This window comes from Rhea pennata, chromosome 4 (assembly GCF_028389875.1).
Source record: "Rhea pennata isolate bPtePen1 chromosome 4, bPtePen1.pri, whole genome shotgun sequence".
Classification (NCBI taxonomy): Eukaryota; Metazoa; Chordata; class Aves; order Rheiformes; family Rheidae; genus Rhea; species Rhea pennata.
Genome location: NC_084666.1, coordinates 41654086 through 41671646, shown reverse-complemented (window position 1 = coordinate 41671646; position 17561 = coordinate 41654086). Strand labels below are relative to the sequence as shown.

The 17561-nt window shown below is 38.2% G+C and overlaps 1 protein-coding gene across 2 annotated transcripts in view; it reads right to left on the bottom strand.

Moving 5' to 3' along the window:
* Nucleotides 1-16356, bottom strand: part of SPOCK3 (SPARC (osteonectin), cwcv and kazal like domains proteoglycan 3) — a 214663-nt gene extending 198307 nt beyond the window's left edge. For both annotated transcript variants that reach the window (XM_062574702.1, XM_062574704.1), the window contains exons 1-2: nucleotides 16277-16356; nucleotides 15857-16036 (exon numbers count right to left, since the gene is read on the bottom strand). In XM_062574702.1, the coding sequence (XP_062430686.1) occupies nucleotides 15857-16036 (180 nt within the window). In that variant the 5' untranslated portion in view covers nucleotides 16277-16356. The remainder of the gene's footprint in view (nucleotides 1-15856; nucleotides 16037-16276) is intronic.
* Between the last annotated feature and the right edge of the window lie 1205 nt (nucleotides 16357-17561).

The following is a 17561-nucleotide window of genomic DNA, read 5'->3' as shown; positions in this document are numbered from 1 at the left end:
ATTCCAACTCATACTATGGAAACATCTAAAACCTCAGTACTGAGTAACTAAACATGACAGTTTGGTTCACTTCAAAAAACCATGTCAGAACCACTCTAGGATTGATGTCCATCACATCAGTCAGTGGCACTGGATTAAAAATAGATCAATATATTTGAATGCTGTATTAAGAAACCCGTCTGCTAGATCGTTCTTCCTTCACATTTATGAAGGCAAACTTGCGTGCTCAAATCTTAATGGCCATTGTGAAAAGGAAGACTTGGAGTACATAAATAGCTCAGTCTCATTAATTTCATTACATAATCTAGAGCTTCTAAGGAAATAAGTCTATTTTCCTAATGCATTAAAAGATGGTCTCCTAGAACTGAGCAAGAAATCTGGTAGATACAAGAGTTAGCTAGCTTTTATTTCCCCAAATAAGCACATATAGAAGGTGCCTGCGTAGGACAGACATCGATCAGAAGAACTCTGGGTACCCAGATGCCTTTGGGTAAATATGTTCTTACAAACTGCACTATTCCATACTCACACACACACACAAAAATCAATATTCTGATATTCTCATGTGATTGTAAAGCTGTGACTTTTTTTTTTCTTTTAAAGGCCCCTTGAATTATTCTCAAGCTTTTTCTCTAGAATTAGATTTGAGAAAAGGGGAGGAAGCTTAACATAAATTAAGCATGGATATTAAGCTATCAGAAAACCTGCAAAACAACAATATAGTATAATTCTTTCATATTTGTGTCATCTATTTTTAACATTAAAGCTAAGATTATTAGGATGGGGTAATATTATTTTATATTCAACAAGTAAAATGCTTAGAGGATTCTATTGTTCCATAAACCTCCACATATTTCCTCTTTTTTTTTTTTTTTTTTTTTAGAAAGCTAATAAGCAGCGCTCGAAGATGACTTGAAGATGATCTCAGGATTCTCCCATTCTAGAAATCTACTTGGCAATGGAGATACCAGCCAGTTATTACAACTACGTGCCCCTAACAGCTCCAGCCAAAGTCACCTAAAACTATGCCATACAGCTAAATTATACTATCAGGTCCTTAAATAACTTTCTGCCATTGGAGTGAAGCCCATAGGCTGCTCTTAATCACATACAATTTGATCAGTTCTTAAACATTTTTTCCCCAGTGAACAACCTATGACTCTTCAGATCTTTCCAAGACCTTTTCCCTGCCAAATGCCATGATTTGGAATAGAAATTAAGAACATGGTAGTTCTTAAATGAAAAACACAAAGAAAAAAGCAACAGTACTTTGAATAGCAAAAAGTTTTTGTAAAAGGAACAGTCAAATTCCACGTAATACAGTCACAAATATATATATAATTTTCATTACTGGTATTTAACTTAAGCAAAAACCCCCTTCACTCTTTAAAAAAAAAAAAAAAAAAAAAAAAAAAACCACTTGCATGGAAGCAAGTTCCTTTCTGTTCTCATACCGGCAGAAAGGACAAAAATATTCCAGCTCTGAACTCTCACTTTAAGCTTTAATCTTAAACAGAAGGGTAGAAAACTCACTCCAATTCATGGTGTGAATAAGAGCTGTAATTCTGATTTGAACTGATATAAGCTTTATCATGTTAGATACAAATTTCTATTTTTGACATAATGCAGCTATTTTGAGCAATTTTCTACTAATATATATAGAAAGAAGGTGGGAGTTTACATGTTTTGAAAACCGTTCAATGGTAGGTGCTGCTGATCTTCAAAGTTTATATTCTCATTCATTTAACTCACAAGAGTTAAAACAGAAGAGGTCTTGAATATCTAGATCCAAGATGAAAGAGAAAAGGGTTGGTTTTTCACTCCTGCTTTTCCAATTCTTTTTTCCCATGGCAAATAAGCTCAATAGTGTAAAGAAGCATTAAAATCACTGTTTTTTGTCTAGCATCTATGAACAACGCTACTGTCACTTAAGTCAGCAGAACAGTTTCAGATCTAATATCCTGAAATAAACCATTCCCTCACCCATCGTATAACCATGCATTTCTACTCCGGATAATACACAGATAACTCAGGTCAGCCCCCAAAGTGAACTCTATCAAAGTATTTTTAACTGCTGCACACCCCATTATATCAAAGAGCATAGAGGTCTCTGATCACAAGTAATCAGAATGAAGTTCAGCGGGCACCACTGTTACCAGAACTCTGAGCTACACAACATCATAGGAGCGACACTTCTTACGTTCGAAAGACATTACAAGTGGAACTAAACAAATTCACATACAAGAATGTTCACAGGAATGATCAGGGACTTTAATCTGGTATAACTGCTGGATAAACAGGGATGTCTATCAGAGTGCCCTAAATCAAAAGGGTCTCCATACAAAGAATCTAAATGCTGCAAATCCCTACTGTTAAAAATAATGGCAATAAAATTTTTCATTTTCATTTCATTGTTTCCTCTTTTCTAATTCTCTGGTAAACCTCATAAAAGGAAAGTCAAATAAAAATGCTTTATTTTTAGAGAAAAACTTTAAATCTATACAATACATTGTCTGTGCGTGTTTATGCCTTCCTAAGTAAAGGAGGGAACTGGGACATGGCTTTATAGCTTTTTGAAAGAGAAGGAAAAATACAAATATTGGAAACATTGAATGACCCAGTAACCTTGTAGGAGAACAAAGCTTAAACAGGTGTAACAGAACTTCTGGACTCTTAAGGCAAGCAAAGTTAGCAGGAGGTACCGTTATAACAATAAAATATAGATTATGGATTTATTTTTGAATTATACTAACCTATTCTAATTTGGTTCTAGATCCCTGGTTTCTCAATATATTGCAGTTCATTCATGTGAGATTTCAGACAGAAAGAAACACCACATACTTCCACATACTTCTCAAACCAATATAGAGCACTGCTTACAGATTTTCAGCCTGAAATTCTGAAATAAAGATTTACTATATGAGATTTCAAGAAAATAAATTTCAGGCAAAAGAAACAAATAGTAGGTAAATCCATCCTACTCCTTAACTATCCTATAATTTTCCACAGAATTAAGCCATGAAACAGATGCTTAAATATCTCTCACAAAATAGCTTATTCAACTTTATTTTTAATAGTATCATTACCTATATAAATGGCTTTTCTAATTCAGTTCAAAAATGCAGCCTCAGCAATATTATCTCACTATGCATTCCAACATTTTTTATGCTGGTCTAATTTTTTTTTCCTACTTAGTAATTGCCACCCTCTCATTTAATTGAATATCTGCACTCTGTTTTGCAACAGTGCAACAGGAGATTCAGCTAGAGAAGAAAGCAGAGTGCATCATACAAAATGCAATTCACTGTAGATGCTTGCCATAGTAGGTAGCACAGAGGCACCTATCTACGACTCCATGATGTGATGCAGCAAATGAAAGAAACAGATAAATTAGCCAAAACAAAATATTATGTTTCAGGCCAGAGAAACTGCAAGATTGCTTTCTAGCCTTCCTTCACAAAGGAGAAAAAATGAAAAGAAACAAGTGAACACCTCATTCATTTAAAAACAGAAATAAAATTTCCCAACTAATTATAGTATCTTAAAAAAAAAGTGACTTCATTGTGCTCTAAGAAGTAGCCACAAATTAATAATTCAGAGTTCTTAACGAAGAATTCAGAATATATGTAATAAAACAAGAAAAGAAAAAACTCACAACAATCTTCATCTGTATTCTATTTTAGACCACTAGTTGGGATTTCCTAATGAAAAGAACTATCATTGCATGGATGACTTGGTCTGTTCTCAAGTTCAAGTTTGCTTTCCTTCCATTTTTCAAAGCAGAGTATACTCACAAGCCTGCTTTGCAAACTTACTGTTCAAATGTTGATTTTGCAGAAGTAGACTGGCAAAATTAAAGATTTGCACCATCTTATACAAACATCAGTGGACATATTCGCAGTGAACTCAATTAGACCATGAAAGTGTTCACACAATCTAGTTCGTATTCAGTGTAAGAGGACTTTATCCCAATAAAATCCACACTGAAGGTTTGGTAAAGTTAGGGAAAAAAAAGCCTACTTCACCAGAAATGTTTCACTTTCAGGAAAAAAAACCTTTAAAAATATACTGTTTGAAAGAATTCCTACTACAATCCGGCTACTTTAGGATTAACTGACTACATATCATTTTTTCTTATTTTTATGATAATAATTAGTTCAGTATTATGAGTATTTTTTCCTTTTTTGATCAAGTACTTCTTTTGATAGATGCCAAGCATAAAACACTAAATCACAACATCTTTTGTTTCATCCCTATGCTTGACTACTCTTTGCAGGTTTCTTCATCTAATGAGCAAGCTATTTGGCCAAAGCTACATAAGTTAAGCTATTGAAAAATCCAGTTGTCAAGCAGAAGATGTATTTATTTGATTTTCAAGCTTATTTCTATCTAAATAAAATTAAAGAATGAACAAAGATTTTTTTAAATTGATTTTATAAACAGTATGTATAATTGTGTAGCCGTAGAAATTTTAGCTGCACCAATATATTTCGTCAGTAAGAAAAAAAATATATTTCTGATAAAAGCAGGTTACAGTAGGATCTGTTTATGCAAGAATTAAATATGTATGTAGATTACTATCCTTTATCTGCATAAGAATAAAGGTTGAGAAATAAAAATATCTGAGAAATTATTACTACATAGGTATTATCAACATACTAAACTTTCTTATGTTGGCAATAACTTCAATGTTTTAAGAGGAAAAACTTTCTAACAGCCACATTGTAGAACAATTTAACTACATTCAAACTGGACTTAGAAGTCACAGCCCAACTCTTCCTAAACGGTTTTGAAGTGACAGAGTCAGATTTTTTAAAACTGAAGGACTTTCTGTTTTATAGTTAAGACTTAAAAACAAAACAAAAAATCCTATGGAAGACACTATCATATTTTACAATTATAGAACTCTTAGATTCTAACTTCATTTTTGCTTCATAAAATAACTTCACGAATTTCATTACCTGAATATTTTTGATACTTTCTACTACCTTTCTTAGGGTAAGTTGAGTTTGATATAAACATTCTCTCATAAATCTTTAGCCATTTGTAGTTCACCTGTCATGTGCTTTCTTACATAACACTTAAACACATGCTAAAAACTTAGATATTTATTCTGATCAATGAACAGAAATTCTTGTAGCCAACTACCTTGCATATTTGAGATATAAATTAAGAATTTTCATTTTATTCTGAACTACACAAATGCAGTTAATCCATGCTACTTTCAGTATATGCCTCAAAATACTCTGCAATCAATAGGACATCAAAATCTGACAGTAAGGTAAGTTTAGCAGATATTAGATCAGAGCTGTGAAGTTTTTGCAACATTCTGAGTGAGGTACTTTGATCTCCAGCAAGAGAGATATAGAATAAAATTTCTTTAAATTGTTATTGATCTGGGATACCAGTGAGCCTGTGCCTGTGTGAGTGCATGTAAAAACATGACATGCATTTAGATTTATTTTTAAATATACAGAGTTCAACTTTTCAATATGATGAACATCAAATATTCCATAATATTGGTACTTTAAATATATTCTGTGGAAAAAACATTACTGATGTCTTTGAGTTACAGAAGTCATCCTACAATCCAAATCTAAAAAAATTGTGGGGCAAAAAAAGTGAGAACATATATATATATACGTATATATATATAAATAAATAAGAAATAAGCCACCTTTATGCACAAAAAAATAAGAGGAAAAATGTAAACCTGCAGTATGTGTACAAAACGAAAGGAAGATGGAAAGGAATGTTAACTTTTGTCCAAACAGAGCATGGAGATCCCTGAAAATGAAAGCTGTGCAGAACCCAGCTTATAAACACATACGTCCTTTCCTAGTGAAGAACTTTAGAATGTTTAGAGGTTTTATATGTCTATATTAGTTTATTCTGCAAAGTACAGAAGTTTATTCTGCAGTACAAAATTACAAAATTCTGCCTGTTTCTTCTTCTTGATGGGACTGCACCTGGAGACATCTAAGTGAAATGCCATGATCCTTCAGGTTACAACAGTTAACTTCTCTAAGACATTACTTACAGTAATTCCAAAGGCGTTTTGGCCATACCTGTCTGCGTTATTTGAGAGGATATTTTCTTCTGAGGAGCCCATGAATGTCACATCACAGGTGGAATTGGTTTATACTAGTTAGAAAAGCCTAAATGCCCATTTTTTCTGAAACAACTGCACATTCCTACTAGTGCAGATAAATTCTGCCCTTGCATTCCCCAAGTATTAGAGCTGAGAAAAACAGAACCTTGCAACTGCCTGTCAAGAATTCCTGCATAAAGTTAGATATATTCAACTTTAAAATAAAATGAAGTAAGCGCAAGGATGAAAACTTAAACAGCATAACAGTTGAAGAGGGAAGTGCTAGATTTACTAAGGTTTGGAAAAATACGCATGCAATTTATGTGCTTTAATCCAGTTCACAAGAGAAGTACCGCACACTATTTGCAGTATACTGGGCAACCTGATGACCCTTTATTGGCTTTGGACTGCATGACCCTAGGTTTTCCTGCTCGTGCTTTTCATTCTGGGCATTAGAAACAAGACTATCTACCTGATCCTTAGTATGCTTAAAACACTTGCGCTCTGGATTAGGGCAACTATTATAATCAGACTTTTAAATCTCAGGGAATACCTTAAGAGAAATCCAGAACCCATTTCCCCATCCAGCTTAGGATTTGAACTGGTTAGTACGCCAACATTCTTTGATATTTTTTCATTGAAGTGACTGGCCACAATCACAGGCAGAATACACAAGATGATAGAATGGCATGAAGGGGGTAGAAGAGAATTCCTTTTAAATGGCAAATTAGTATGAGAAAGATTAATCAAGCATCAATTCTAATCATTGAAATATTTGAGCTAAAGGAGGAAAAAACCCAGATCTGACTGACACAAACTTACATGGTATTCTTCCTTATTCTGTTGCAAAGCAGCATAGATTTGCTACCTAGATCATCTGCGAATATCTCACCTAATTAGTTCCCTGGGATGGCAGGCCTCAGAGATCAAGTTATCTTAATCTGTGCCTGTGGCAAACAGTTCAGGGCTTCTGAAACATTTTTGCCCAGCTAGAATCTTTGGGTTTAATATAATAAGCTATTGGCAAGCATGTTATTAAATCCAATGGTCCCTTTTAGCTCTAAATTTTATGAATAGAAAGACCTCCATGAGTTTCACATGGGCCTCCAAACCTGACCAAACTGATTAATATATTCCTCTATAGGAGGACAGAAGGCCCTTTATACAGTGAATTCCTGGTGGTGTTGTTTTATGTACTATTTGATTTTGTCTGCAAGAATCAAAATTTCTGTTTTCTGCAGTGAATTTTAGTCAACAACAAAATAGCCACCAAATTCTTAAAAATAAATGCATAAATAGATACATCTTCCACAGTCTTCATATTAATAATTTTCTCCATTTTATTAAATAGCTGTTAAAACCCAGGTCAGAGGAGTACACTGAGGAGTACATTCTATACTTACCATTGCTAAACAGATTTAACAACTAAAAAGAATTTCATCAATGTAAATTCAAAAGTGTCAACAGAGTTCATACTCAGCTGCGAGGGGCCCCAGGATAAGTGCTGTACCTAAAACTTTTGACTACCTGCAGACTTCTTTAGAGATATTGAACAAGCTGAGAACTGACCAGTCTCTTTTGACTCAATGATCACACATCGCTCAAGGAAAAAAAAAAAAAAAAAAAAAAAAAAAAAAAACTCATTCATGAGAATATTCTCCAGAAAAACATCAAGCACTGGATAGCCTTTAATAACAATGTATCAAGAGCACACTCTTTGGAAGTGGGTAATATCAAAGTTTAGATGATTTTTATCTTTTAAATCCATTCTCTTATTGTATTCCTTTAAAGCAGTTGAGTGTCAAGATGATAATGTAGCAGTAAAATCATATCTTCATTGAAAACCAAAAGTTCTGTCATGGGCCTAATAGGTTAGAATTTCATGGTAACTCTCCTTGTTTCCCATACCAGCTTTCTTCCCCACACTGCACAATCTTTCTTAGGTAAATAATTAGTTCCCACAGCAATTTTCAGTACTGTCATCTATCAGTGAGAAATGAGATGAATGAAATGAGATGGGAAAACAAGAGCAAAAATCATCAAAAAAAAAATCTAACAACTAACTAAAGGTCATTCACATTAGGTATGGATGCTGAGTGGAGCTTTCCACACTAATCTTCCTAGCCACATTTGGCTTTTGAAATCAAAATTCAGGAAATATAGAAACAACAAGAATTAAACAAATCAAACATTTAATAGCATGTAGTATGTTGTTTACTAGCACTGCCTTCATAATTTTTGAGTCCCAGACAAATAAGACAGATTTTAGCATAGGGTATAGACAAAGTGAAACATTAGATACAGATTAAAAAAACTGCTTATGGTTATTAATAAATTCAGATATGTCAGTTTAAAAACATAGGTCATAATAAAAACATTGTTGTAAATTCAATAGCACAGCTCTTAAAAAGGTCCATGCAAGAAAAATACCTATAAAGCAATGGTGAAGCTGTTTTACTAGCAAGTGCCTTTCACGTACTGATAGGAAAAACACAGAAATCCCTTAGTTAAAATTGAAGTGCCCTTATGCTTGAAATTCCCTTTTGCTTAGGAGTGGTTCTAAAGTTAGGTGCCAAAAAAGTAATCAACTGTCAGAGATTTCCTTCCTTATTTTGTGAATGGAAATTGTGGGTGCTCATCACCTCTTGGAGAAAAAAAAGCTATTTAAACTTAATTGCCTATTTAAAGGAAACAGTTAACTTTGAAAACTAGCCAAGACCTGCAAACAAATTAAGTCTAACTATTACTTCTCTTTTCTGTAGCTATTTATTTCAAATGCTTCAATGGTTATGAAATAACAGAGATGGAGGAAAGGGAAAAAAAAAGAATTGATAGTGTTTGTGTAAAAACATAGCTATTCTAATTCCATTCATATTCCACTGATTTCTATATTGGATCTCTCTTTAATAATATACCCTCTTGCTCCGGATATCTTTCCTTTCTCATTATAAAACCAAGACAGCCCATGCAGTTTCTGTTACTGCTACCACCTATTATTGTATTACAAAGCTATTTATACTACACTGTAATAAGTACAGATGGCTAGAGTCAATCCCAGTAAGATTTAATGGTAAGACAAGAGAAGACTAGATATCCATATCCACCAAAGAAGCTACAGGAAATAAAATTTCTTCAAGGAAAGGAGATAAAGATAAGATGAAACAAAGTTATCAGCTTTACTTTAGATTATGAGGCCAATCTAAAGAAAAGTACATTACAGTATACTTAACTCCTAAATGTTAGCTCTATAAAGAGCTTCAAAGATAATGCTTTCCAAGAGAGAGTTAAGAACCTGCCGCCTTCATTTAAAGAGTGCTGAATAACTCAAAGACATCTAAAATTTCCTTAAACTAATGAAAATTACTAAAAATTTCCTTGCATTTCACAGCTAAAAAAACAGTTGTCGCATCTTTGTTTATTAGTTTCATTTCAAATGTAGTATACGTGTGGGTACAAAATACTCATTGTTTCCATCTGATTCCCTAGGTTTCAAAATACAACTAAGACAGAAAGTAAAGAGGGAGGCAAAAAAAAAAGTAGCCAACTTCAGAGTATCCAAACAGTAGCCAAGTAACCAATTGGGATGCAGAGGAGCAAGTTTCAGTGCCTTTGTCCAAAAAGGAACTTAAAGCTTTTATTCTTACTTATCTTTTATCCTTTCTTAAACGACAAGGACAATGTAATGAAAAAGCTTGTTTTTCCTGTTCTGTATTTCCATTTTTCTTGAAATTTCTATATTCAAATTGTCTATCAAAAACAATGAATGAAAGAGCTGTCCTAGCCACAAGTATGGAAAGAAGCATGCTTTATTTACACTGACCCATCAAATGAAACTCTCAGAAGGACAAGAACAATAAATCTAACAATCCAATTTTGACACCTCTAATGTGTTAACTGAGGAAAGACTGGGTATTACGCTACCCACTCCTAAAGACTGGCTTTCTCTAAAATAGTTTCATAATCCTTTTTTTGCAATCCTTTTCCTTCTATCATACACATGTTATAAGTGGCCTACATATTAGATGCAATCCTTGTGCTTGAAAAGCACAAGCTCACTCTAAGATCACAAACTGCTGCTGGCTATATTTCAGTCCTAGGTGTTTCAGAGGCATCAAAACTACTTTTCAAGATCTATTTAAACTCAGAAAAAAATTCCCTCATCCACTTCTGTCACTAGATAGACTTTAAAGCAGCTGATTTCACAACAACGCTCAGCAATACGTATCTTTAAAGCAACCAGATTTTTTGTTTAATGACAAAAACATATTCTATACTAAGAGTATACTGATATTAAGGGTAGTTAGAACTTTCTCTTTCTATAGACAGACAGGAAAAGATCAAGAAAAGAAAGGCAATAAAAAGGAAAATCAGAGACAAAAGCAGAGTAGGACCAAAAAAACAAGCTGCAACCCTATACTCACAACTAATACAAATAACACTAATCCCTGTGCACATTGAAAGAAAAGCATGAGCCAGTATTCGGCCAAATTGGAGCCTTTTGGACTACACACGAGAAAAACATTTTATTACTGTAGCAGTCTTCTGGCAGAAATTTCTTGAGAAATTTTCCTTTTTTTATTAGAACAGTAACTTTATTAGGGGAGCAATGTAATTCAACTTCCAGCTTTCACTAGTCAAATAAATAGTACAGCAAGTACTAGTCATTTGCTATAACAATCTTTATTTTACCAATATAACCAAAACATAACATTATGATCTGTGAAGGCCAAAATATGTTGGCTTTGTTACTATATTACTATAATTAGCATGGAGACCCTCAAGATGACTATCAGTCTACACTTCTCTAACCAAGTATTTGAGGCCAATCCCCTTCTCACTAGAAACTTCAATGCAAACTTAAGAAGTAGACCACATCCTCTAACTTTATAGAAGCTGCTCAGTCTTCGACAAAATAAAACCTTTATTCATTTAGACTAAAATAACTGATCCCTAGTTCCCTTTAAAATCTACAGTCTCTGTAAAGTAAAGTGAATTCCAGCACATACCAAAGAGCCTGTTAAACTGAAGTCTTTCTCCTCATCAAACATGGTTACCAGTTCTTCATTCAGGAAACAAGAAAATGCTCCTGGTATTTGCATGGTGACTACAGAAAAATACAGAAAGAATTTTTGACAAAGTCTTTCTTTAAAACACCCTTGGCTTTCTTGGTTGTACTAAGAGATGCCCTGCTCAGAGTAGCAAAGCAACATCAGGTGTGTGGTTGGTGGGGTCCGGCAGCTTATTTTTTTAAGGAAAAAAAAAAAAGAAGAAGAAGAAGAAGAAAATCAAAAAGAAGACTTAAACCTCCAGAACAATGAATGCTGACAATTAGCAAATTGGTATAGACACATAGCATTTGGTTTATTTCTTTTCCAGAAGATATTTCACCAATATTGAAAAATATATTCTTCAATTATGTTCAAAATACTCTTATTTGGGAGGCCAATGTGAGTTGCACAAACTTGCTAAATGTTCTGGATAGGAATATATTCGGTGGTCAAGAACACAGAATGTAACAGAGTAAGAGGTAATATTAAGAGTGTAAACTTCCCATTCAAAACTCATAGGTTTTAAGGTCTGTTACCTGACTTTTGTCCTACCTCCTTTACCTTTGCTACTTGTATTAATATGGCATGATGATAGTAACATTGTGGTATGATGTAACTGATCATATTGATCAACTGATCAGTCTTTTTCATAACAATATTACATACTATCCCATAGTTGAGTTGTGTTGATTTGTACACTAGAAATATCTTTCACTAAAGTTCCTAGACCCTTTTAGATCTACAAATACAAGAATTGTTTACATTATCACCACTTTGAAATGATAAAGTCAAAAAATCACTAATAAGCAAGTCAGTTCAGGAGTAATTCTCCTTAAGCAGTAAGTAAAATTTAGCATATCAAGTAGATTTGTTATACAGTCTTCTTAATGAACACAAATAGACAAGCCATTGGTTGCAAGTATCAGTCACTAAAAAGAATTATTCTAAAAAATGCTGCTTTCTGGAATTTTACAGAAACAAAGTTTTTGAAAGAATTTCAGATAGTTATACAACTAATAATTACAGTTGTGTGAAATTTTGTCTGACTGGTTGCAAAGACCTCATAAAATGACAAAGTGATATAAATGAGAAAACCACTATATTTTGCCTTAGATTTAAAAATAAGACCAGTACTTGGAACCAAGCCACAGAGAGAATAAAGTATTCCTACATTTTGTTTTCCTGTATAGGTTTACAGCATTATAAGTAATGAACATTCGATACATCAGATTTAGGATAAGTAAGAGAGTATAAATGTAATGCCATTACCCAATCACATTTTTTAAAAAGGATTAATCTCCATTTTAGACAACTGCAGTTTTTATATATATCTTTATAAAATATACCTGTTGCAACCATCATAGATGAGTTGTTAAGCACAAAGCACTCTAAATACAATCAAATGTGAATAAGAAGATACCCTCAACTTAGTATCTACCCTCAATTCCCAACCACGAGATAAATAAGGGATACATAGACACAGGCTAAGTCTGTCTAGTATCGTGACATCACTGGCTGTTGAAGCAGCCTAACTGCACAATTTGTAAACCACTAGCAAATACATCAATCCCAAGTTTTACTTATTCAGTGACAGACATAATGGCTGCAGCTACTCAGCAGCTGGACTGTCATGGCAAGTAGATTGGGTTAAAAAAAAAAATCTGCTTTCCCACCCATTATGGGCAAAGAGTTGACAACCTTGTATATAAACTCAAATGTTTGTATTGCACATAGGAGTCAGAGAGAGTTCATATTCTACATGATGAATATAATTTTTTTTGAAGTTTTATCTTTAAGAAAGAGATCATTCACAATTTTTGCACAAGAAAAAGCTTCCCAGATGCAAGGAAACAGCCTCTAACAACCAACCTGCTTTCCACTCTTCAACATTAAGGCTATGCAAGGCAAAGCTCTTGCTTAGACCTGCTTCATAATTTTCAATCGATTTGTCAGAATGATCAAGATATTTCAAGAGATTTAGCTACAGTTTTGCCTGAACAAAGTACTGAAAAGCTGTCTGCTAATACTTTAATGTTAATGACAACTTTTACTAACAATTCTGACATGTTAGAGGATGCTAATAGAGGTTGGTTTGTTTGTTTGTTTGTTTTAAAATATAGGTCATATTCTGGTTTAGGTTTTGTAGCGATTCCCTTTCAGAATGACTATGTTCTTTCTCACTGAGATCTGAAACCCTACGAAACTGAGCCAATGAGCCAGAAGTCAGGGTCATTATCTTCCAAACTAATCAGTCTTGTCAGTTAAGTCTTAAGTTAAGCCTTTAAATACTTCTTTTCACACCAGATTTCCATCTCACCAATACATCTGTAGGGTATTCTAAGTCTGCAGAAAATATATTACTGTCAGAACAGAAAATTAAATTATAAACATAGGTTTTGCATACCTTTACTTTGATTTTAACTCTGCAAGACAGTTACCTCTGCATACCTTGAGAATGTATTTGTGCTGTTCCTTGACAGGAGGTAACATTTGAATCACTAATTAAATTCCTAATTATAATTTAAAAAACAACAAATTACAGTCATACAAGCAATTTTACTAAATATATAAAATAACATGATATTAATAAATGTCATGTTATATAATAATAAGTGTGTCCATAATTAATAATAAATGTCTCCACTGTGTAATATTTAAGGATTATAATTACAAACAAAGATATTTTTCTAAAACATTCTTGTGCATATAGGTTAATCCAAAATTATTAATTTTGCTACAGCTATATCTTATGAAATACTGAAAACCATCCACACTTTAAAGGGAGAGTCTTGTGAAATATTAGGACCATCAATAAATATTCCAGCATGAGTAACAATCAATAAAATATACAGCATTCTGCACAAGAAATAAAAGCAGAATCCTTACTGAAGTATCAGCCTTTTAAAACCAAAACAGGGTAAAAATAAATAAGCCAGCATTTATGCAAGTTGTCTCGAAAGAATCAGTATGCAGTACTTTCTCATAACAGTCCGTTTCAAATCCCTTGGGGACACCTACTTGTCACAGAATAAATTATCTGGCTAATATCCAATATTACAGTGTATGTCAATGGGCACCCAAGAGACAGACATTAGACAGCACTTAAGTTTCTACAGCCTTGCTGGGTAGTCCTTACATAAATGACTTGCTCAATTATAAAACATAACTGATGTAGTTATTTCAGTGTTTTCCAGCCTTTCATCCTAAAAAATTATGTAGTGCTGCATATTTTTGCAGAAACACAATAGGTTCCAAAGTATGCTATGCTGCACTGTTTTTCACAAGAAGGTAAGTTTTTAAGCTACTCAAAGCAAATAAAAATGCCTGAAGACTATATTTGTTATCAAACTCTAAAATTAAACTCTTTAGTAGAAAATACTGTGGAAACAAATTTTCCCAGAAATATAACAGTAACTCTTATTTCTTAGTTACTTAACACAAATACCCAAGTTTGCATCCCACATGCAAAATATACATAAAGGTAGAAAACACATCCACCACAAGTACATTATGGCTCCCTCAGAAAAATAGACTTCTCAGAGCCGTTTACTTTAGTTCACTACAGTAAACCACAGTCATGGGCAAGCTGTAGCATGTAACCTGTTGATACTGAGGTTGCAAAACAAATCAACATTTTACACAAAATCAAAGAAGTCCAGTAAGCAGTACAGTAAGGCTAGAAGGAGAATTATTTTGTGTTCTTGGAATTCACTTTTGCAAATGACATCAGAGAATGCAGAAGGCTGGAAAACCATGGAAAGTGCTTCTCATAGTCACAGAGAAACGTGAGAATCGATTAGATTTTACTAAACTTGCAAGGAACCGTGAGCAAACTGAGGGCACGAGTGAAGCGCTCTGGTGGATGAGAACCGCCGCGGAAGTACGAGGTTCCTTAAGCGATGAGATCTGGGTCAGACCGGGTCCGGTGCCGGCGCGCCCCACGCAAGGCGCTCTGGCCGTGCCATTTACACAACTTGCCGCCGCGCACAACGGACTCGGTCTGTGCCCGCACACCGCCCGCAAGGCCCTGGGAGCCAGCGGCGGCTCTGCGCGCAGCCCCTGCTCCCTCTCGGGGCTTGACAGCTGCGCGGCGAGGCTCCGCGGCACGGCCCGGCCCCGGGCAGGGGGGGCTGACGGCTGCGCGGCGGGGCACAGGGGCGACTGCCGCTTCGGGGCCGCGGCGCCCAACGGCCGCGGCGGCAGCGCGCGCCCCCTCCGCACCCCCGCGCCGCCGTTTCGCCCGCTGTGAGGCAAGCGGCGCCCGCCGGGGCGGGAAACGCGGAGGAGGGGGGGGGGGGGGAAGGACATACGCACCCCGCAGCCCACCCCAGCGGCCCGTTAAAGGCGGGCGCCCCGCAGGGCGAGAGCGGGCTCCCCCGGCCCGGCTCGGCCCCCGCGGGCGCACCGGGCGGACCTCACCGCGCCGCTCCGCGCCGGCGGCACATCGGGGTCCGGCTGCCCGCCGGGAACTCCCCTCCGCCACCGCCTCCTCCTCCTCCTCCCCTCCTCTGCCGGCACTTCGCGCCCCGCCGCGGTGCCGCGGCACCATCGGGAATCAAAATAAGAATAAAATTAAAGGAAGACAAGAAATAAAAACAGAAAAGTTGAGCCCTCGCTGCGCAAGCGACGCCCTTAGCAGAGCGAAGCGGCGCAGCAGCCGCGGGGCGCCCGGGCTGCGGGCCGGGGGCGGGGGGCAGGGTGGAGGGATTCAACTTACGTCTCGGAATTTGTTCCACTGCCCGACCTCCCTGTCATACTGGGAGATCGTCGTGAGCCATTGTTTATCGTCCAGAAAATTGCCGCTGTCCGGTCTGCCCCCGGCCGCCGCCGCCGCCGCCAGCGCCGGGCTGCACCAGGCTGCTGCACACACGCACACGAAGGCTGCTACCTTGAGCATCTGGGCGAGAGGAGACACAAGGAGGGGGTCACCCACATCACCGCCAAGCCCGAGCCGCCGGCGACGCGGGGGCAGTCGGGGGGACGGGGACAGCGGCGCGCGGGGGCCCCGCTCGCCACCCAAAAGGGGCAGCGGGCGCGGAAGCGGCAGGAGGAAAGGAAGCGGCGCCGTTAAAAAATAAATGGGGGGGGGGGGGAGGCGGGAGAGGAGGAAGGACGCGGAGGCTGCCCAGCCCGTCACCTTGCTGCAAGCCCCGCAGCCGCGCTCCTCGCCGCGGCCGGAAAGGCGGCCCGCTCCCTCCCCGCACGCGCTGCCGTCTGCAGCCCTCCGCCGCGCGCCCCGCGCCGCGCCGCGCCGCGCCGCGCCGCGCGCCCCGCCCCGCCCCGCCCCGCGCGCCCCGCTCCGCCCCCTCCCCCCCCCCCGCGCGCCGCGCGCCGCGCGCCCCGCCCCCCGCCGCCGCCGCCGCGCGCCAGCCTAACGGTCTGCGGGGCTCGGAGGCCGCGCACCGCGGGGGAGCGGGGTCCGCTGCCGGAGCGGGTTTCTCATGCGACACCCAGGGCCGGCGGGGGGGGGAGGCTCTGCCCTCCCGCCTGCTCCTCGGCCGGCCCCCTCGCCGTGGGACGCGCCGCTCCCGCCGGGCCCCTACGCGCTCCCCGCAATGTCAAAGGACGGGGCCGCGCTCTGCCGCCAGCATCGCCCGGCGCGGATGGCGCCGCCGGCCGTTCGCTCCAGAACGGCTCTGGCACAGGTGAAGTCCGCGGAAACCCTCAGACGTCGACGATCCCCCAAAACTTCCAGGAATTTCAAGACAAAAACTCCCCGTGCCTTAAGAGAAAGGGGAAACAAGCTCCCAAATCACCTCCTCCGTGCAGTATGCATGCATTTGTGTAATTTTTTAACTGCTCTCCTTAACCAGTTCCTCTCCACCATCAGCTCCCCTCACCTCAGACATCTTTCATACGCTTACGCTTCTTTCCTGTCACGATCACGGACAGGCTGTGGCAGCGTTTCAGGACTCCCACCATTAAGCAGGGCCCCATTCTATCCCCTCGACAGGTTCACCAAGTGGAAAGACTCTTGAATTTGGACCACTCCATGGACCTCATCTTAAAAAACATGCTTGTCATCCACATCACCGGAAGAAATTCCTCCCAATCCTTCTAATTCTACAATGTTTTATTAGAAGCAGGACTGGCAACACCGTGTACCACTTTGCAGATGAAGTTCAGCACTGACTTAGATATATATACTGGCATCCTAATGTTTCCTGTGTTACTCCTCTTTTTAAGAATTACACATTCTTTCCCCATCCTGCTGCCTTTTTCTTTTTTTCTCTTTCATTTCTTTTCTTTTTTCCTTCTTTCTTTCTCTCTTTTTTTTTTTTAACAGCAGCTGTATGTTAAATCAAAAGCTTGTGGTGACACCCAGTTTCTTTCCTGAATTGGTTAAATGTAATTCAGAAATGAGCAAGGTGCATGGGTAGTATGGCTCACTCTATATTTGATTTGGAATTCTAGCTGTCATC